Here is a 20,898-nt window from a genome sequence, read left to right on the forward strand (position 1 = left end):
AGGAAAACCTGGTTCAGTCTGCTTTCCCCCCAGACACTGGGAGATAAATTCACATTTCAGTAAGACAATAAACCTAAACACAGGCCAAATCTTCACTGGAGTTGCTTACCAAGAAGACAGTGAATGTTCCTGAATGGCTGAGTTACAGTGTTGACTTACATCTATGGCAAGATCTGAAAATGGTTGACTAGCAATGATCAACAACCAATTTGACAGAGCTTGAAGAATTTTTTAAAAGCATAATGGACATATGTTGCACAATCCAGGTGTGCAAAGCTCTTAGAGACTTACCCAGAAAGACTCATCTGTAATCGCTGCCGAAGGTTATTCTGTGTTGACTCAGGAGGTTGAAAACGTATCTAATCAAGATATATTTGTTTTATTTTTGTAAACAACATTTTATTTTTACAAATGTTAGATTTTTTTCTTACGCTTTGACCGAGTATTTTGTGTAGATTGTTAACAAAACATGACAAATCCATTCTAATCCCACTTTGTAACAACAAATTGTAGAGAAAGCCAAGGGGTGTGAATACTTTCTGAAGGCACTGTATGCCAAGGTGCATTGAAGCTGTTCTGGCTCGTGCTGGCCCAACGCCCTATTAAGACACTATGTTAATGTTTCCATTATTTTGGCAGTTACCTGTATATACATACTGTATATCTCAAGTGACTTTCTTTTTGTGTGTTGTTTCAAGTTACCTCTCAGCTAGTATATTATATCTTCTTAAATTGGCAAGAGCTAACCAATAAGTGTAGGGTGATTTGTATTGTGTATTTTACATAAAAGATGAGGAAAACTGGGAAACTTTTATATTTATAAAGGCATATATTAACATTTAGTTTGTCGTAATGATGAAAATATAGGAACTATTAAAGACACGTAGTTTGGTTTTCTGAATATTTCAGACTTGAGCTCAGGCTAGCTTAGTGTTGTTTTCTTAAAATTTGTGGCTTGTCTTTTAAATTAATAAACTTTTTCTTGTTGAAAATAATTGTCATGGCTGTTGTATCTCAATTAAGTTGTCATAGAGAGTGGACACACCGAGAAGATGAACGGATAAAAGCAGTGTTAGTGATCACCTGCTGTATGGCGAACGGTGGCGATTCAACATGTAGAATTGTCGGGAAATTAACGGCACATTTTCTGGTGAGAGGCAATAGGACAGCCACCCGTTGCTTAGAGGAAATATCTACTCAAACCATCTTTTGGTCTTTTTTTCCCATTATTCCAGTCAATACAGTCCCAAAATGTTTTGCATGTCAGCAGTCAAGTTTTCAAGATATATGATACTTAATGTGACAAGTGACACTTGTGGTGTTCAAAACAACTGGGAGCTCTGAGAAATAAGAGGTTAAATAATGACGTCAGTGAGCTTCAGGTCGGAAAGTGAGTTCTAGAAAGAGGTCAGTGTTCCCAAGTTGGATGACTTAACTATTTTTCCCAGTCGGAGCTTGAGTTCCCAGTTGTTTTGAACGCTCTGAAGTCGGAGAGTTCCCAGTTGTTTTTGTTAGCTTCTTGAAAATCCTATATGTTTTGCATGTCAGGTTATGTCTTACCAGTGGACTAATATAAAAATACCAAAAGATAATCTGAGTATGCGACCAACGTCCAAAAATCTTGCTCTGTGGGGAGTGATGCAGCTATGTGATAAAACCAAGCAAAGGAATAAAAACACCAAACAGAAATAATACACATTCAATATAATACATTTTATTTCCATTAATAGGTATTAAGGTAAAGAATGAGCACTGCTTCCTTAGCCTACATAACTTTCTTTAAAACATGATAGATGGTCATAATTAGGTAGCAAAATGAGTATAAAATATTGTTATTTATAATTGTAAACTGACAAGTAATCCAGACCCACATGATTGCTAATATTCTCGAATCCATAATTGGGGACCAAATGCAGAATCTGGTCTTAAAAACATGTATTTACAAGTTTCACATGACTGCTATGACCATTTACACCTTTCATATGGGTCCATTTGGTATCAATATGGCTTCAGACTTTCCTCCAATATCTCTAAGGAATGTCATCACAAGTCCAGGGCGGGACGATAACAGTATCGCAATACTCGTTAGCGTCATGGCAAGGAAACAAAACTCAAAGCAGATTTAACTTCTTTAGGAAAACAGCCCTATGGTTGAACACAAACATGTTGTCATCCAGAGTTCAATTTATTTTTTCTCTCCAAGCTATAGCAAAATATTTTCCATACAGCAGGTTTTTAAAAGGATCAAAGAGTTTGGTTTGCTTCATGTTTTCATTTTTGCCATAGAAAAAAATATTGCGATATTGGTATCATCATAGCCCTTAAGTCAATTCTTCCAAGTCATGTTTACAGAACTTATAGTGGTGGAGATAAAAATGGACCGAAACTGAAATGTACAACCGCCATCTGTCTAGACATTGAGGCATCTGAAATATTAATTTAAGTCAGTGATGTGAACACCATCTTCCAAAAGCTCTGGCCTGGATCACACTCATTGCTACAAAAGCTGAATATTCTGAGACACACATACCTACTTTCAAATATAAATGTGGAAACCTACCTCACACTGCATACCGAAATACATTTTCTAAACAATCAACATACTGAAAACAAGCACATGAAAAGCAAACCAATAAAGTGCTAATTTAAGCTAATGTCATTTAAAAAACATAGCAAACTCAAAAATACAGTATATAAACTGACATGAATAGGAAGGTATGAAAATAGATATTTATGAATAGAAAAAACAGAATGAAAAGCATCCATGAGTCATGACTGTGTATCCTGATTGAGGCGAGTAGAAAACGGATTCATGAGCTGGTATCTTCAGAGCTGGAACTCTGGCTGGCTGTGATGCCAGCGGGTAGAAAATATAAATCATATATATTCCTCTGCTCTCATCCCATTCAGCACAGCAGATAGCGGGATGATAGTTAAGATGGACTAGCCTACGGGGCATGGGCAGTCCATCAGTCAGTTCAAGGGATGGCTGGCTATGGACAGTTCGTGTGTTGCCGCTCTATAACTCAGTCCAGAGGCTGGGGGTCAGCGATAGGCATGGTGTGCAGCACCTCATCCAGTAGCTGCAGGGCTCGGTGGAGATGGATCTCAATCCAGCACGGTGTCTCCTTGATGCTCTGCCGGGGGTAGTCAGGCCCCCAGCCCTTCACAAAGCTCATTCTCAGTATACACAGCCTGCGCAGGTCGTCCACTCCTATACCCGCAGCCGCAGACATACCTGGAGGAAGGGGGTTAAAAACACTCAGTGGTTAAAGGTTGTAGTTTAGTGCTACATATCAGACAGAATGAATCACTCAGTTATTCACTACCTACTCGGGGGAATAAAGAGTTTCATATCTGAGACAGTACATACACTTCCCCATTTCTGTGAGGTCCTGAGATGCTCTGAGACAAGACAAATGGATATATTGCTGGGCAGACAGGTTAAAGGATGAATATTATGTAGAGACTCACTAATGGCGGGTGCGATGCCTCCCACAGAGCCCGGCCCGGGGATGTTTCCAGCCACTGCTGCTGCCTGTGCTGCGGCTGCCGCCTGGGCTGTGGCTGCCTGCTGCTGCATCTGCCTGTGGCACTGACGCAGGTCAAACACCTGCACATCACAAGGGGGAAAGGCAGGGTTAGGGCCTACACACAATAGGGTAGAAGGGATAGGGGCATCTGAAATCATTTCACTATTCGAATCATATGAAATATTTTCCAGATATCCAGATTGTCAAAATTAGGGCTGTGCCGAGTACTCAGACAAAACAAGTATGGTAACGGATATGGAGAATGTTACAAATACGATAATGACATGAGTATTTTTGGTAATTATGTGTTCAGAAAAAAGTAATTTTCAGCTGCCAGCACACATCTCTTTCACTCAGTGTGAAGCGCTGTGCACTCTAAACAATTATTGGCTAGTTCTACGCAACGGTCACAAGACACAGGCCTCCTAATTGTCCCTAGAATTTCTAAGCAAACAGCTGGAGGCAGGGCTTTCTCCTATAGAGCTCCATTACCCATGTGAGACGCAGACTCGGTCTCAACTTTTAAGTCTTTACTGAAGACTCATCTCTTCAGTAGGTCATATGATTGAGTGTAGTCTGGCCCAGGAGTGTGAAGGTGAACGGAAAGGCTCTGGAGCAACGAACCGCCCTTGCTGTCTCTGCCTGGCCGGTTCCCCTCGCTCCACTGGGATTCTCTGCCTCTAACCCTATTACAGGGGCTGAGTCACTGGCTTACTGGTGCTCTTCCATGCCGTCCCTAGGAGGGGTGCGTCACTTGAGTGGGTTGAGTCACTGACGTGATCTTCCTGTCTGGGTTGGCGCCCCCCCTTGGGTTGTGCCGTGGCGGAGATCTTTGTGGGCTATACTCGGCCTTGTCTCAGGATGGTAAGTTGGTGGTGAAGATATCCCTCTAGTGGTGTGGGGCTGTGCTTTGGCAAAGTGGGTGGGGTTATATTCCTGCCTGTTTGGCCCTGTCTGGGGGTATCATCGGATGGGGCCACAGTGTCTCCTGGCCCCTTCTGTCTCAGCCTCCAGTATTTATGCTGCAGTAGTTTTGTGTCGGGGGCTAGGGTCAGTCTGTTATATCTGGAGTTACTTCTCCTGTCTTATCCGGTGTCCTGTGTGAATTTAAGTATGCTCTCTCTAATTCTCTCTTTCTTTCTCTCGGAGGACCTGAGCCCTAGGACCATGCCTCAGGACTACCTGGCATGTTGACTCCTTGCTGTCCCCAGTCCACCTGGCCATGCTGCTGCTCCAGTTTCAACTGTTCTGCCTATGGAACCCTGACCTGTTCTACTTGTCCCGACCTGCTGTTTTCAAATCTCTAGAGACAGCAGGAGCGGTTGACATGCATATTATGAATATTAGCTCTCTGTGTACATCTAAGGGCCAGCCGTGCTGCCCTGTTCTGCACCGATTGCAATTTTCCTAAGTCCTTTTTTGTGGCACCTGACCACAGGAGTGAACAGTAGTCAAGGTGCGACAAAACTAGGGCCTGTAGAACCTGCCTTGTTGATAGTGTTGTTAAGAAGGCAGAGCATCGCTTTATTATAGACAGACTTCTCCACATCTTAGCTACTACTGCATCAATATGTTTTGACCATGACAGTTTACAATCTAGGGTTACTCCAAGCAGTTTAGTCATCTCAACTTGCTCAATTTCCACATTATTTATTACAAGGTTTAGTTGAGGTTCAGGGTTTAGTGAGTGTTTTGTTCCAAATACAATGCTTTTAGTTTTAGAAATATTTAGGGCTAACTTATTCCTTGCCACCCACTCTGAAACTAACTGCAGCTCGTTGTTGAGTGTTGCAGTCATTTCAGTCGCTGTAGTAGCTGATGTGTGTAGCGTTGAGTCATCCCTATACATAGAAACTCTGGCTTTACTCAAAGTCAGTGGCATGTCGTTAGTAACAATTGAAAAATCAAGGGGCCTAAACAGTTACCCTGGGGAATTCCTGATTCTAACTGGACTATATTTGAGAGGCTGGAAGTAACACCCTCTGTGTTCTGCTACTTGTCTAACTCTTTATCCACATTATAGCAGGGGGTGTAAAGCCATAACACATACGTTTTTCCAGCAGCAAACTATGATCAATAATGTCAAAAGCTGCACTAATGTCAAAAGCTGACAATTTCTTCACCTCTTCCACACTGACTTTACGGAATTCAAAAGTACAATTCTTGTCTTTCATCAGCATTTGTTGGTGACATGTCATCCCTAAGTTTGCTTATCTTGCCAATGAAAAAGTCATTTAAGTAGTTTGCAATATCAGTGGGCTTTGTAATGAATGAGCCGAGTTGGCTTTTCCCCCAAAAAATTTCATTTAAGGTGCCCCAAAGCTTTTTACTATCATTCTTTATATAATTTCTTTGTTTCATAGTGTAGTTTATTTGTCTTTTCATTTAATCACATGGTTTCTTAATTTGTAGTACATTTGCCAATCAGTTGGGCTGCCAGACTTAATTGCCATACCTTTTGCCTCATCCCTCTCAACCATAAAATTTTTCCATTCCTCATCTAAGCTTTACAGGAATATGGTTCTGAATATAGACCGCAACAGCGCCCCCGTTGGCATAACCATGTATTGCTACCACTGTATCAAAGGTATTATCTAAGTGAGTTTCAGAGAGTCAGAATATGAATGTCATCTGTTACAAGCAAGTTATTGACTTCATGGACCTTGTTTCTTAGGCTACATACGTTAATATGGGCTATTTTTAGCACTTTTCTGGGTTGTTTGTTTTTAATGCTTTACTGGGAAGCTAATCAGAGGTAGACTTACTCATGTTATTTACATTGGAGCTGATAGTACAGGGTGAGCTGCATAAAGTGGTCTTCCTACTATTGCACACCGCCTCAGTGCTAACAGTGTAACTCTGGTTTATAGGCCCATGATTACTGCTTACAATAGCTGTAGGATAAAAATATGTATTTGGTGCAATTAGGGGTACATAAATTAAATTACTTACATTGTGTTTGCCAATGCCCATAAGATCATGTGCATTATGACGACTCATTGTCACAATGGTAGGGATTAACTGAGCAGGTCTTGGATCATTTACCAGTCATTGTTTCAACGCAGCCTTGAGTCCAGGAGCAAAGATGATTTGGATGGACTCCATCATTCCTGTAGAGTATCTTCTGTTTCCAGAAGGTGTCAAAGTTATCAATAAAAGTGACTCCAGCAGAGCTACAGTAGTCTTTTAGCCAGATGTGTAATGCCAGCAGTCTGCTGAATCTTTCACATCCGCGGCCCAACGATGGTACCGGACCTGAAATTATTGGCCGTTTTTTTTTGAGTCTTTTAATGCTAAAATCAGTTCTTTAAAATCCATTTTCAAATGTTCCGAGCTAGCCCTCCTGATGTCGTTTGACCCCACATGGACTACAACAATGTCAGCTCCCGGCATCTGTGGTAGAACAGTCGGAAGCAGCCTTGTTATGTCCTGTACTCGTGCTCCTGGGTAGCACAGGGTTTTTGCCTTGGGGACCGAGGGACCGAGATGTTTCTCACCATAGAGCTGCCTATGATGACAGCTGGTGATGTTGAATGGGTCAGTCTCTCAGGCAGCCTCGAGGTCTAGTGAGGCTGGGAGCTCCGAGGATCTGAACCCGAAGGTAGAAGCCACCGGATCCGATCTTGATTGGGGAGCCACCAAGGACGAAGGCACTAGAACCTCTGGCTCAAGGGCGGCAAAGCGGTTTCTGGTCTGTGTCAGTTCCCGGGCTCAACATCTCCATGGAGACCCCCGTTGCCAGAGGATGCTTTCTTTGACTTCCACGGCGAGTGATATACCTCCATGGCTGGTTGGGTGGAGAACAGCTCTGTTCTCCAGGGAAGGGGGACACCCATTCTGGCATGGAACCCTGCCTAGCACCGGCCAGTCGGCTGTGGAGAGCCGGCACGGCAGTGAAACTTCCACCAGACCAGAGCAGCGTCCGGCTACTGGGGTGGAAGAAAAATAAAAAGTAGGTGGGCGTGGGTTCCCCAGTAGTTTATGTAGGTTTGCTTCTTGCTTGCTAAGAGTAGCTACTTCGCTCCTGTAGTCCTCCGCAAACAAGCAGTTGCTGTCGTTATGTCGTGATCCAAGCCCATGCTTGCTTGCTATTATTTATTCTCGCTTAGGCATGTTCACCGAGCGGCAGATTATTAGAAAATAAAAATAAATGTAGATAGTTTATTTTGATCGCACAAATGTGGCATAAGTGTTGGGAGAGAAAAGCTTTGCTCCTCTCCAAAGTGAAACAATATATGGGACAAGCGAATTAGCCTACCTTCATCTAAATCTGTCTGGAATAAATGCAGGGAGTAGTAGCCAGCCATGCTATTTATTAGCCTATTTTGTTGATAATTTAATAGGACCAATTAAGTAAATCATGTGCATTTTGATCTGTCGGTGTCGTTTGCTAGGCTTGGGCGGTATACCGTCTATCAGGGTATTTGGAAAAAGCCACGTGATGGGTTTTCAATACCTTCAAAACTATTTAAGTTTCTCTATGAATTTGAATATTTGTAGCTACTTTTTAAAGTTAATACCTGCATTCAACTTGTGCAATATGTAAGGAGATAAAGCAGATTGCGTTCTTCATTTCACCTGTCACATTATGAAGCTTAACATAGTTCTCCAGAACAGTTGAGCCAGTCACCTGTTTGTTTGTAATTAGCACGACAGGAGAAAGCGGAAGCTGGTGAGTCCATAGCGTTCTGTCTATCGGCGACACTAAAATCATGTTTGCCATCAGATATATTTCAACGGCTTTCTGCCAGAAGTCAAAGGGCTCTGGATGAGTAATTTTTTCCCTGTGCTTCCTACTAGCATTTTTTTTTTCCTCTGCTCCGCGTACAGATGCTGCTCTTTCTTCAGAAAAGCATGCATCACAACTTTGTTCACTTGCACAATTTCTCTCGTTCACTTTTGCTTGTAAATGTCCACACATTCGGTAGGTACTAGCTATGCTTGTATAACTTTGAGCTGGATGACTGTCTTTGCAATTAGTTTGTTCGTTTTCGCGTGTTAGCATTTAGCTATGTGATTTCGCTATTAGTTTGTGCTAATTTTGATAGCATTCTGGTAATAGAGGACTTGCGTTTTTAAAGCCCCCTTTTGTGCTATGCCGGTAATACCGTAAATCCTGGCATGAGATGATATGAAAATCTGGATACCGCCCAAGCCTAACGTTTACCTTCGAACAATGTGTGTGAATGAGTGAACGAACACAACGATGCGCTCTGAGTGATAGAGCAGTAATGCGCACTTGAGGTACAGTACCAGTCAAAAGTTTGGATACACCTACTCATTCAAGGGTTTTTCTTTATTTTTACTATTTTCTACATTGTGGAATAAAAGTGAAAACACCAAAACTATGAAATAACACATATGGAATCTTGTAGTAACCCAAAAAATTGTTATACAAATCAAAATATATTTTATATTTGAGATTCTTCAAAGTAGCCACCCTTTGCCTTGACAGCTTTTGCACACTCTTGGCATTCTCTCAAATAGCTTCACCTGAAATGCTTTTCCAACAGACTTGAAGGAGTGCCAGTCATCTGGTGCAGCACTCAATCACTCTCTTTATTGGTCAAATAGCCCTTACAGCCTGGGAGTGTGTTGGGTCATTGTCCTGTTGAAAAACAAATGATAGTCACCCTGCGCAAACCAGATGGGATGGCGTATCGCTGCAGAATGCTGTGGTAGCCATACTGGTTAAGTGTGCCTTGAATTCTAAATAAATCACTGACAGGGTCACCAGCAAAGCACCCCCACACCACCTCCTCCCTGCTTCACGGTGGGAACCACACATGCGGAGATCATCCGTTCATCTACTCTGCGTCTCAAAAGGACACAGCTGTTGGAACCAAAAATCGCACATTTGGACTCATCAGACCAAAGGACAGATTTCCACCGGTCTAATGTCCATTGCTTGTGTTTCTTGGCCCAAGCAAGTCTCTTCTTCTTATCGGTGTCCTTTAGTAGTGTTTCTTGCAGCAATTCTGATTTACGCAGTCTCCTCTGAACAGTTGATGTGTATAGATGTGTCGTGTTACAATTTCTGAGTCTGGTAACTTCATTAGTTATCCTCTGCAGCCGAGGTAACTCTGGGTCTTCCTTTCCAGCGGCGGTCCTCATGAGAGCCAGTTTCATCATAGCGCTTGATGGTTTTGCAAAGTGCACTTGAAGAAAATTTCAAAAATCTTAATTTTCCGTATTGACTGACCTTCATGTCTTAAAGTAACCTCTAATTCCTCCCAAACCCGGATCCGGGAGCACCCCCCACAGTAAAAAAGCTGACTAGCATAGCCTAGCATAGCCGTCACAAGTAAATACTAGCATCTAAATATCATTAAATCACAAGTCCAAAGACACCAGATGAAGATACACATCTTGTGAATCCAGCCATCATTTCTGATTTTTAATGTTTACAGGAAGACACATGTAAATCTCTATTAGCTAACCACGTTAGCAAAAGACACCACTTTTTTACTCCACCAGTTTTTTACTCCATCAGTAGCTATCACCAATTCGACCAAATAAAGTATATTAAGCCACTAACAAGAAACAACTTCATAAGATGACAGTCTGATAACATATTTATTGTATAGCATATGTTTTTTTAGAAAAGTGTGCATATTTCAGGTATAAATCACAGTTCTACATTGCAGCTGCAATCTGAAATGTGCCGAAGCGCCAGAATAATTACAGAGACCAACGTCAAATACCTAATTACTCATCTTAAAACATTTCTGAAAATACACAGCGTACAGACAATGAAAGCCCAACATCTTGTGAATCCAGCCAATATGTCAGATTTTTTAAGTGTTTTACAGCAAAACACAATATAGCATTATATAGCTTAGCACAATAGCCAGAAACACAAGCAAATTTACCAGCAGCACAGGTTAGCGATCGTAACAATACAGCAAAAGATATATAATTTTGGACTAACCTTGATATACTTCATCAGATGACAGTCCTGTAACATCATATTACACAATGCATATAGGTTTTGTTCGAAAATGTGCATATTTAGCAGCACAAATCGTGGTTATACAATGTGATCAGCTGGCAACAGGGCATGCATTCTGGCCGGCGCCATCTTGGAAAGGCACCTAATCTAATCAATAAATAATCGTAAACTTGACTAAAAAATACAGGTTGGACAGCAAATGAAAGATGCATTAGTTATTAATGCAACCGCTGAGTTAGATTTTTAAAATTAACGTTACTAGACATACAGGGTGCGTTACAGCCAGACTAGTGCCGCAATAATGGCGGACAAATCCGTTTACATTTTTCCACATAAATACGGAATAACATCATAAATAGCTCTTACTTTTGGACGAGCTTCCATCAGAATCTTGGCAAGGTGTCCTTTGTCCAAAAGAATCGTTGCTTGGTTGTAAAACGTCGTCTTCAACTTCGGAATTAGCAGCTAACAATAGCTATGTGGCCACAACATGCCCCAAATCCTCAAAACGCAATACTAAGGAAATTCCGAAAATAGCAATATACTCGCATAAACTGATATAACTCGGTTTAAAATAACTTCGTTATGATGTTTCTAACACCTATATCGAATTAAATTACAGACGGATATATCTAAGGCTGATAACTGAGCGTTTCAAAATGCCATCTGAGGTCTTGCTTTGCGTAATGACGAATGTCGAAAAGAGAGCTCCCTTCGTTCCTTGGCCTTTTATAAGGTTGAGATCTACGTAGAAACTCCATTCCACTTCTCATTGGTTACTGACATCCAGGGGAAGGCGGGTGCAGTTCATGTCGACCCATAGGATACATACAGAGCTTTAAACTGATCTGAGAACAGAGCCTCGTTTTCAGACCTTCGCAGTTCCTGTCATGAATTTCGCTGCAGAAAGAGTTCTGGTTCACCCACAGACATAATTCAAACGGTTTTAGAAACTAGAGATTGTTTTCTATCGCAATATAGATAATAATATGCATATTGTACGAGCAAGAATTGAGTACGAGGCAGTTTAATTTGGGAACGATAAATGTCCAAGTTGAAACAGCACCCCCTGTAGTGTCAAAAGGTTAAAGTAATGATGGCCTGTCATTTCAATTTGCTTATTTGAGCTGTTCTTGCCATAATATGGACTTGGTCTTTTACCAAATAGGGCTACCTTCTGTATACCACCCCTACCTTGTCACAACACAACTGATTGGTTCAAACGCATAAAGAAATTAACCACAATTAATCCACAAATTAACTTTTAACAAGGCACATCTGTTAATTGAAATGCTTTCTAGGTGACTACCTCATGAAGCTAGAGAGAATGCCAAGAGCGTGCAAAGGGTGGCTACTTTGAAGAAACTCACATGTGTTTTTATTTGTTTAACACTTTTTTGGTTACTACATGATTCCATATGTGTTATTTCATTGTTATGTCTTCACTATTATTCCACAATGTAGAACATAGTAAAAATAAAGAAAAACCCTTGAATGACTAGGTGTGTCCAAACTTTTGACTGGTATCGTATATGCTTTACCAGCATTTAAAACACACGTACGGGTTATCCAATCACAAGTAAATCCGATGAGTATCAAGTGTGATAAAAACGGATATGATTACGAGTATGACAAGATCAGCACCCCCTAGCCGAAATATATTTTCACTTGTTTTTTAACCTGAGCACTTATTGCTGCAGGAGGGCGAGATGGTGGCTCTCGGCTGCTGCTTCAGTGGGCGGGGGAGGGGCCGCTGTGTGTGAGACGGGGGAGCAGGGCAAGCAGAGAGTGAGAGAGACTTGTAGCTGCCATTGGTTATTTATCACCCCATCTGATAGTGCTGGTCTTGACTGCACAGTAGACAAGCTAGCCAGCTAGCTACTACATTTTGCTGTGCTTTCTTTCTCCCTGTCCTAGTCTACAAATAAACACCCACAGCCTACCTGTTGGCCTAATCCCTCTCATTTAGCTCACTTTTAATTGAGTCATTTTAATTCCATCTTGCATTGATTAAAGATCTCTCACTTCACTTGCTACACATTGAGCCTCTGACTGTAGTGCAGCTTTGATTGGCCGACCAAAACAACAAGCTACACACTTGAAACACGGGTGTATGTAAGTTACCGGGCATGCATGTCATAAAAATTACATTAAAAGGTTTGTTTTATTAAATTCAAGGCCCAGTGCAGTCAAAAACATGTTTTCCAGCGCTCTATAAATATTTCCACACTATGAGGTTGGAATAACACTGTGAAAATTATGATAATGCCCTTTTAGTGTAAGAGCACTTTGAAAAGACCGCCTGAAATCTCAGTCTGTTTTGGTGGGATGGAGTTCTGGACTACTCACTCAGACCACTCCCAGACAGTCTTAGCAAAAATCTTACTTGAGAAATTGCTCTTTGCTAAGAAGCTATTTGTTTATTTTTTGTTTATTTTGATCTGAAACAAATCACAGTAAGTTACTTAAATTGTTACCCAGAAATGATTTGATAGAGATAAAAACAGCTGCATTTGACCTTTAAGAATTTAAAAGGCTGTGGCAGCGAATAGGGAGTTTAACCCGCCCTGCCGGAAACCACTTTCTCAAAGCTACGGATCACGTTCTGTGCATTTGTTATTTTACGCAACAAAAAATCTACGTAGCTGTGCTCACTTCCCCTCCCTTCATGTTTCTCTCTTTACTCTCTACCTCTTCTGAACCATTATGATGTAGCCTACTGTATGTCTCTGCCTCATTTCTGAACGGCTGAAATAAAAACCCTGTAGCGATTTGAACAAGCATTCAAGGCCATTATGGAGGCTACAAGCTTCTCTGTCTGTTGTAACGGATATTGCAGTTGCACATGCAGGACACAGTCCCTATACATTGCATTAGAGAAAAAACAATCTGCATTTTGTGTGATGTAGGTTAATCTTTATAATTGCTGTCATATTGTAGCCATTAGCCAGAGTTGTTGAAAAACAACACTACTACTTTGACTGCCTGCCTCCTGCTCAGCCAATGTTGGCAATGGTAATGAAAAAATGAACATTCAATCGCTAATTACTGTGTGTGTGTTGCTTATGTGTGATATGCTACCTAGATAGTTGTATGTAACTCCCCACTTGAGTTTTGCATTGGGGTAAAAAACTATCTGCGAGTTTGTGCGAACATGTCTTGTGTACAACATGTAAATAAATAGCTGCATTTATTAAATAGCTGCAACTCCTGCTGAGAAAACAACATGAAATCGCGCTTATGCTCAACAGCCTAATGAGACATGGAATGCAGTAGTTGGAACATGTCGACCATGTCCTTTATTTACAACATGAAGTGTGTAGGCTACACCAGACAAAGGCTTTCATCGCCAATCAAAATGCAGCGGAGCACTGAGCTGCAGCTATAAAGCTGGCGTAAAAAAAATCCTGCACAAGCGCAGAAATCAATTTTTTTTTGCTACGACAAATCGAGTTTCCAGAAAATCTGAAACCTTAGTCACTTCAGAATTTAAAATGCCATGGTATATCCTTGTACGTAACAATGGCAAATTGATCATTTAGTTTAGACCAAGCCTTTTCATTGTTGAAATAGACCAATCTTTTTTTCTCTAAAAATGTATACTTACAGTGCATTCGGAAAGTATTCAGACCCCTTGACTTTTCCCCACATTGTTACATTACAGCCTTATTCTAAATGTTCCTCATCAATCTACACACAATACCCCATATTGACAAAGTGAAAACAGGTTTAGATTTTTTGCACACTTAAAAACACACAAAAAACTGAAATACCTCATTTTACAGAAGTATTCAGACCCTTTGCTATGAGACACGAAATTGAGCTCAGGTGCATCCTGTTTTCATTGATATGTTTCTACAACTTGGAGTCCACCTGTGGTAAATTCAATTGATTGGACATGATTTGGAAAGGCACACACCTGTCTATAAAAAGGTCCCACAGTTGACAGTGCATGTCAGAGCAAAAACCAAGCCATAAGGTCGAAGGAATTGTCTGTAGAGCGCCGAGACAGGATTGTGTCGAGGTACAGATCTGGGGAAGGGTACCAAAACATTTCTGCAGCATTGAAGGTGCCCAAGAACACAGTGACCTCTGTGGAGATTGGAGAACTTTCCAGAAGGACAACCATCTCTGCAGCCACTCCTCAGTAAAAGGCACATTACAGCCTGCTTGGAGTTTGCCAAAAGGAACCTGAAGGACTGTCAGACCTTGAGAAACAAAATTCTCTGGTCTGATGAAACCAAGATGGAACTCTTCGGCCTGAATGCCAAGTGTCACGCTTTGAAGAAACCTAGCACCATCCCTACGGTGAAGCATGGTGTGGCAGCATCATGCTGTGGGGGATGTTTTTCAGCTTCAAGGACTGGGAGACTAGTCAGGATCGAGGGAAAGATGAACAGAGCAAAGTAGAGAGATCCTTGATGAAAACCTGCTCCAGAGCGCCCAGGACCTCAGTCTGGGGCGAAGGTTCACATTCAACGCGACAACGACCCTAAGCACATGACCAAGACAATGCAGGAGTGGCTTTGGGACAAGTCTCTGAATGTCCTTGAGTGGTCCAGCCAGAGCCCAGACTTGAACCTGATCAAACATCTCCGGAGAGACCTGAAAATAGCTGTGCAGCGACACTCCCCATCCAACCTGACAGAGCTTGAGAGGATCTACAGAGAAGAATGGGAGAAACTCCCCAAATACAGGTGTACCATATCTAAGACTTTCTTCAACAAAGTACTGATTAAAGGGTATGAATAATTATGGAAATGTGATATGTTTATTTTTAATACATTTGCAAAAATTTCAAAACTTGTTTTTGCTTCATCATTATTGGATACTGTGTACCCATCCCTAGGTTCAGTCTAAAACTTAATGGATTTTAACCTGTTTTGAAACAATAAACCTTCCCAAGTAGTCAACTCTCAACTTTGTGACAACAATAAGAATATAAGTATAATAATATTATTATTAATAAATAATAATAAGTACAAAACCTCAATGGAATACATTAGAATAATACTGAAATAAAATCTGTCACCTTGATATAGGCGCTGGGGTAGATCTTGTGCACTGCGTCTCCAGGGGCCCGTCCTGCCTCCCTGTCCAAGTAATAACTCTGCACAAACACTGCATGATCGCTAAGGCAACGCACCCACACGTCACCTTCCCCTTTACACTCCAGCTGCACCCCTTTACCAATGTGAAGTCTAAAGCCAGGAAGGAAGGAAAGAATAAGACAGAGACAAACAGTAAAAAAAAAATGTAAAAGCCTTCCCATTTTGCTAGTGTATTTTTCCAAAACTATGGATGATGTTCTGCTTAGCCATTTCATTTAGCAAAGACATTAAATCATTCCTTGTTCTATACATCTTTCCTCTTTTCTATTTGATATGGTAGAGTACCTAGCTCTCTCGATGGCCTCTGTCCTGTGGACGTTGCTGAGCTGGCCCAGGCAGAAGCGGTCCCCTCCTGAGGGATCCACGTACCCGTCCACTGTCACCGTGGGGCAGCTGGCCGGAACCTTGAACGTCTCCCCCACCTGAACATCCATCTCAAAGTAGGCAATGGAGCACCAGTAGTCAGGGGCTGGAACAGAACAAGAACACAACATTCAATTCACATGGTGTCTGTACTATTTCACAACACATACCGGATCAAATGGGAACACATACCGTACATACAGAACTAACTCTCTGAGTAACGTTTCACATAGACTCACCCGGGTGATTTGAGATGGGGGGCTGGAATGCAATCTCATTGTTGACCATCCCTGGAAGAGAATGTCATGTAATTAAGACAACGGTGCCGTTTGGTGTAGTTTGTACTGCTCAGCTCAAAGGAGTACAAATGAATGTCGAATGACATAACATTGACTATTTGACATTATATGTGCACATTTACATCCTTTCTGGGAAACAGCTCTTTCCTTTTACAAGAACTCAATTTTTGCATTAGTTCAACGTTAGCTTGTTGCTTTGAGGGATATAGAATTTGTAAGGCTCAGATGTTGGCAGCACCCTTAGATATATGCCCAGAGAGGGGGGATAACACAGCCACTCACAGTAGTGTGGGGTGTGGGGCATTGGTTGGTGGTGCTGCAGGTGCCCATTCTGGTGGTGAGGCACTGAGGGGGTGAAGTTCCCATTTCTCGGCCAGCCTGAGGCGGCATCTGAAAGCAGAACATTCACCAGTTGCATCAGACCATAAGCACAGATAGAAAATACCATGGGCTAAAAATAACTCAATCACACAACACATACCTAATCAACTATAACAACGGACTATGGTCACAGGACTGAGAGGAATTCTATAACTGACGAAGGAGGAATTAACCCCCTAGAGAGGCAATGTGGTAATGCTGAAAAGCTTTTTGAGAAAACATCCAGATTCAGAGAAGTAAATGGGGTTACGGTGAAAAGCAACAGGGAAGGAAATTGTGGGCTGGCTGAAGTACAGAGTGTACAAAACATTAGGAACACCTACCTAACATTGAGTTGCACCCCCCCTTTTGCTCTCAGAACAGCCTCAATTCGTCAGAGCATGGACTCTACAAGGTGTCGAAAGCATTCCACAGGGTTGCTGGCGCATGTTGACTTCAATGCATAGTTGTGTGAAGTTGGCTGGATGGCCTTTGGGTGGTGGACCCTTTTTGATACACACGGGGAACTGTTGAGCATGAAAACCCCAGCAGTGTTGCAGTTCTTGACACACTCAAACCGGTGCACCTGGCACCTACTACCACACCCCGTGCAAAGGCACTTAAATATTTGATCTTGCCCATTCAGCCTCTGAATGGCACACATACACAATCCATGTCTCAAGGCTTAAATCCTTCTTTAACCGGTCGCCTCCCCTTCATCTACACTGATTGATTTAACAGGCGACATCAACAAGGGATCATAGCTTTCACCTGGTCAGTCTATTATTATTTTGTATTTTGTTATTTAACTAGGTAAGTCAGTTAAGAACCAATTCTTATTTACAATGACGGCCAAACCTGGACAACGCTGGGCCAATTGTGTGCCGCCCTATCACGGCCGGATGTGATACAGCCTGAATTCGAACCAGGGACTGTAATGACGTCTCTTGCACTGAGATGCAGTACCTTAGACCGCTGCGCCACTCGGGAGCAAATGTCATGGAAAGAGTTCGTAATGTTTGTTACACTCAGCGTACGTTTCCATTGTCATGGTCTATGGAGTGCAGATGAATGTGAGTGCTACCTGTAATGATTGTTTGAAAGTGCAGGTAATTTATGTGATTGTTAGTGACATAGGCAGTGTGAGTGCTAAGCTGTTATTTTTAGGCTGTTGGATGCAGGTGCCCACTCACTTTAACGGTGTTTGACAGGGCTGGGGTCAATTCCATTTAAATTCGGTAAATTCAAGAAGCAAATGGAATTAACCCCAAACTTGGTATTGTATGAAATGTGGAGGGCCAAGTGTGGGTGCTTACTGTGATGGTATGTGGCACTCTGTGCCAGGGGGAAGCCGCTCTGCCCCTGTGAAGGCCCTGGGCCTGGCCTTGAGGATAGCTGCCGCAGCCCTTCAGTGCTATGGCTCCCTGACAGAAGGCTAGTGGACTGGGCTACAGAGGCAGGAGCAGGATGGGCCAGAGTGAGTGGGTAGGAAAAACATACACACACCCAGACACTCCACAATACAGAGACACACAAACAAAAGTGATTAGGAATGACACCTCAGAAAAAGGAAAAAGCTTCTCAGCATGACCCTGACTGGGGTATGAGGGAGCCACTGTATCCTGTATTTATGTCAGGAGCGTATTCACCACAAAATGAAGTGTTACATTTAAGGGGAGTAATGAACTGCAAGACAGGGGAGGGTTAAACACAATGCAGTATCTCACTTGAGGCTCCAGCAGCGAGGCTGGAGAAGGCAGAGGTAGAGGCTGAGCTGCTGCCCTCAGGGGGAGGGAGCAGAGCCGAGCTGCTGAACAACTCCTGGGGACCCCCTGGTCTGGAGGGCTGGTGCTGGATGGTCTGGTGGTGGCCATCCGCACCAGAGTGAGATGGCTGGTTCTCAAATTCATACTCATCTTTGACCATGAGTGTGCCTGGCAGGGCAGGGAGGGTGAGAGGGTCAACGTTTTGGGGAACTTCACTTGAATCCTCTGTTGTGAACTGCAAATTACTAGTACAGGGCAAGACCCTTCCTTACCTGAGCTTGAAAGAGTCAATCCTGAAAGGTCTGTGAAGAGAAGTAGAGGGACACAAATAAGATCCAACTTAAAATTCAGAGGGGTTAAACAACAGTATTCAAGAGAAAGGAGAAAACAAATCCCACTCACCAATCCCTGGTGATACCACCCTCTCGTAGTGGTATGGGTTAACACACACATTGTCAGCTTTGAGGTCAAAGGCAAACTGGCAGTATTTCACATGCTTCAGTTCATTCTTGTGCAGGTCAGGCCACCGCCACAATCTGGCATAGATCACATGGGGGAAGCCTTTACGCCCTGCGACCTGAGAGCAGAGAAGACGTGTTATGAACTAAGCACAGCAGTCATCTGAGAAAATAGTTCAGCCCGTAATGTGAGTGTAATATCTTATATCCATCAGCAAGTTGGTATTCGTTAAGCACCAATGGGACTGAAACAGGGAGGGACTACCTGAACTTGTCCAATAAACACTTTTTTTGGTGCCCTAATATTAAATGACTCTGCTACCCCATTACCTGCAGCCGTCCATCCAAGGTGCGCTGTATGGTGACACACTTGCTGGGGTGAGCTCCGTTGGTGGTGATGGCTGTGATGAGAGAATCTAGCTCATCTTTCTTCTCCTTCAGTTTCTTGACGAGGCTCTCGATGGCTCGCTTGGCGAAGGTCTCGCTCTCTCCACCCTGTCTGTGGCACATCAGGCTGTGCACGATACTCAAGCAAGCGTCGTTGCTTGTGGGGGTGTTTGTGATCGACATCTTGCTCACCGTTCTACAGCCTCTATTACTTGAAGTTCAATCTTATGTTTAATTCTCACTCTAGGAATGAGTCAAACAATCTCAGAAGCCTTTTGCTAGGGCGAGAAAGAATGGCATGTGTCCTGTTCACTCTACATAAGGACAGTCTGCAGTAGGGGAGACAGAAAAGATTGTTAGTTGTACTAGCTTGCTACTATTTCTGTGATTTCACATCAATGCAGAAAAGCATTGCCTGACAGCAAATTAATGATGCCGACAAAACGTTAGCTAGCTACTTTTCTACAAAACCTTAAGTTTTATTACTTAGCTACAAAAACAAATTAACGTTGCATACAACGCGTCAAATCGTGTCTAAGAGACTACCAAATGCCTATCAGTAGTAAGCTAACTTAGTTGACATTTTGGGGCGACAGGTCGCTTAGTGGTTAGAGCGTTGGGCCAGTAACCGAAAGGTTGCTGGATCGAATCCCCGAGCTGACAAGGTAAAACGCTGTCGTTCTGCCCCTGAACAAGGCAGTTAACCCACTGTTTCCCGGTAAATAAAGAATTTGTTCTTAACTGGCTTGCCTAGTTAAATAAATAAAGGCTACTTTTTTTTTTATTACATCTTGACACATTTCCTAACCGCTAGCTAAATAGGCTAACGTTAGTCGTTTACAAATCCAAGGATGATGTGGTTAAACTGTAATAGTCAGTGGAAACTACATACAAGCAACAAATAGGTTATAGCTATCTATTTATCGGACTTAAAAATACACACATTTCTTACCTGGGTCTCCAGTGTTTAGTACAGCCGATTAGCACATAGCTAGTTACTTTAGCGATAGCTAAAGCTTGCTAATGGTAACGTTAGTCGTCAACAAAACCAGTGTTTTCTGAATCGAATTTCGAGCCAATACTCAATTATCTTCTGGTTATGGGATATTATGCGACTGTATTTTACGTTTTTCAATTGTGCCAGTGACTGAACAAAACCAACATGTTTGCAATATACTCGTAAACAATGCTATAGCGCCAGCTACAAAAACAAACTCTGCAACGCCCTCGCGACTCCAGTGAGTGCATCGCTCCAGCAATGCCTGTCATGTCATGTCAGCAGCAGGGGGCGCATGTTTTGTGAGCGCTTTGCTCGAGTTCAGAGGCCAGGCTGGTCGGCTAAAAGTTGGCCCTAGGGCTGATAAGATCAGTTGTGGTTTCTTATCGTTTGTATGTGTTCATTCGATTTTCCATTCATAACAGACAAATGTAATTTAAAATGTTAAACCTGTCTACAAACTCATTTAGAAGTGTTTAGTCCTGTGAGGTCTGTTAAAAACAAAGAAATTCCGGCATCAGTTCTGCTCCTAGTTGTGTATAGCCTAGAAATGTATATTTTTCCCTTTTTTACCAGGTAAATTGACTCAGAACACATTCTCATTTACAGCAACAACCTAGGGAATAGTTACAGGGGGGAGGAGGAGGAGGATGAATGAGCCAATTGGAAGCT

At 42.3% G+C, this 20,898-nt stretch overlaps 1 protein-coding gene across 2 annotated transcripts; it reads right to left on the bottom strand.

The window, feature by feature from the left end:
- Positions 1 to 1,694: 1,694 nt before the first annotated feature.
- Positions 1,695 to 20,567, bottom strand: LOC111980997 (mothers against decapentaplegic homolog 4). 2 transcript variants are annotated; one of them, XM_024012102.2, is made up of 12 exons: positions 20,182 to 20,567; positions 19,173 to 19,558; positions 18,787 to 18,961; positions 18,657 to 18,686; positions 18,346 to 18,552; positions 17,935 to 18,066; positions 16,541 to 16,648; positions 16,199 to 16,249; positions 15,882 to 16,065; positions 15,518 to 15,686; positions 3,475 to 3,613; positions 1,695 to 3,238 (listed from the first exon to the last, which is right to left on the bottom strand). In XM_024012102.2, exons 2-12 carry the CDS (start codon positions 19,410 to 19,412, stop codon positions 3,027 to 3,029), a joined length of 1,647 nt encoding a protein of 548 aa, XP_023867870.1. In that variant the 5' UTR covers positions 19,413 to 19,558; positions 20,182 to 20,567; the 3' UTR covers positions 1,695 to 3,026. The 2 variants fall into 2 exon arrangements, with proteins under 2 accessions (XP_023867870.1, XP_023867871.1); XM_024012103.2 differs by lacking the exon at positions 17,935 to 18,066 and having other exon boundaries at positions 20,182 to 20,550.
- Between the last annotated feature and the right edge of the window lie 331 nt (positions 20,568 to 20,898).

This window comes from Salvelinus sp. IW2-2015, linkage group LG20 (assembly GCF_002910315.2).
Source record: "Salvelinus sp. IW2-2015 linkage group LG20, ASM291031v2, whole genome shotgun sequence".
NCBI classification, from domain to species: Eukaryota; Metazoa; Chordata; class Actinopteri; order Salmoniformes; family Salmonidae; genus Salvelinus; species Salvelinus sp. IW2-2015.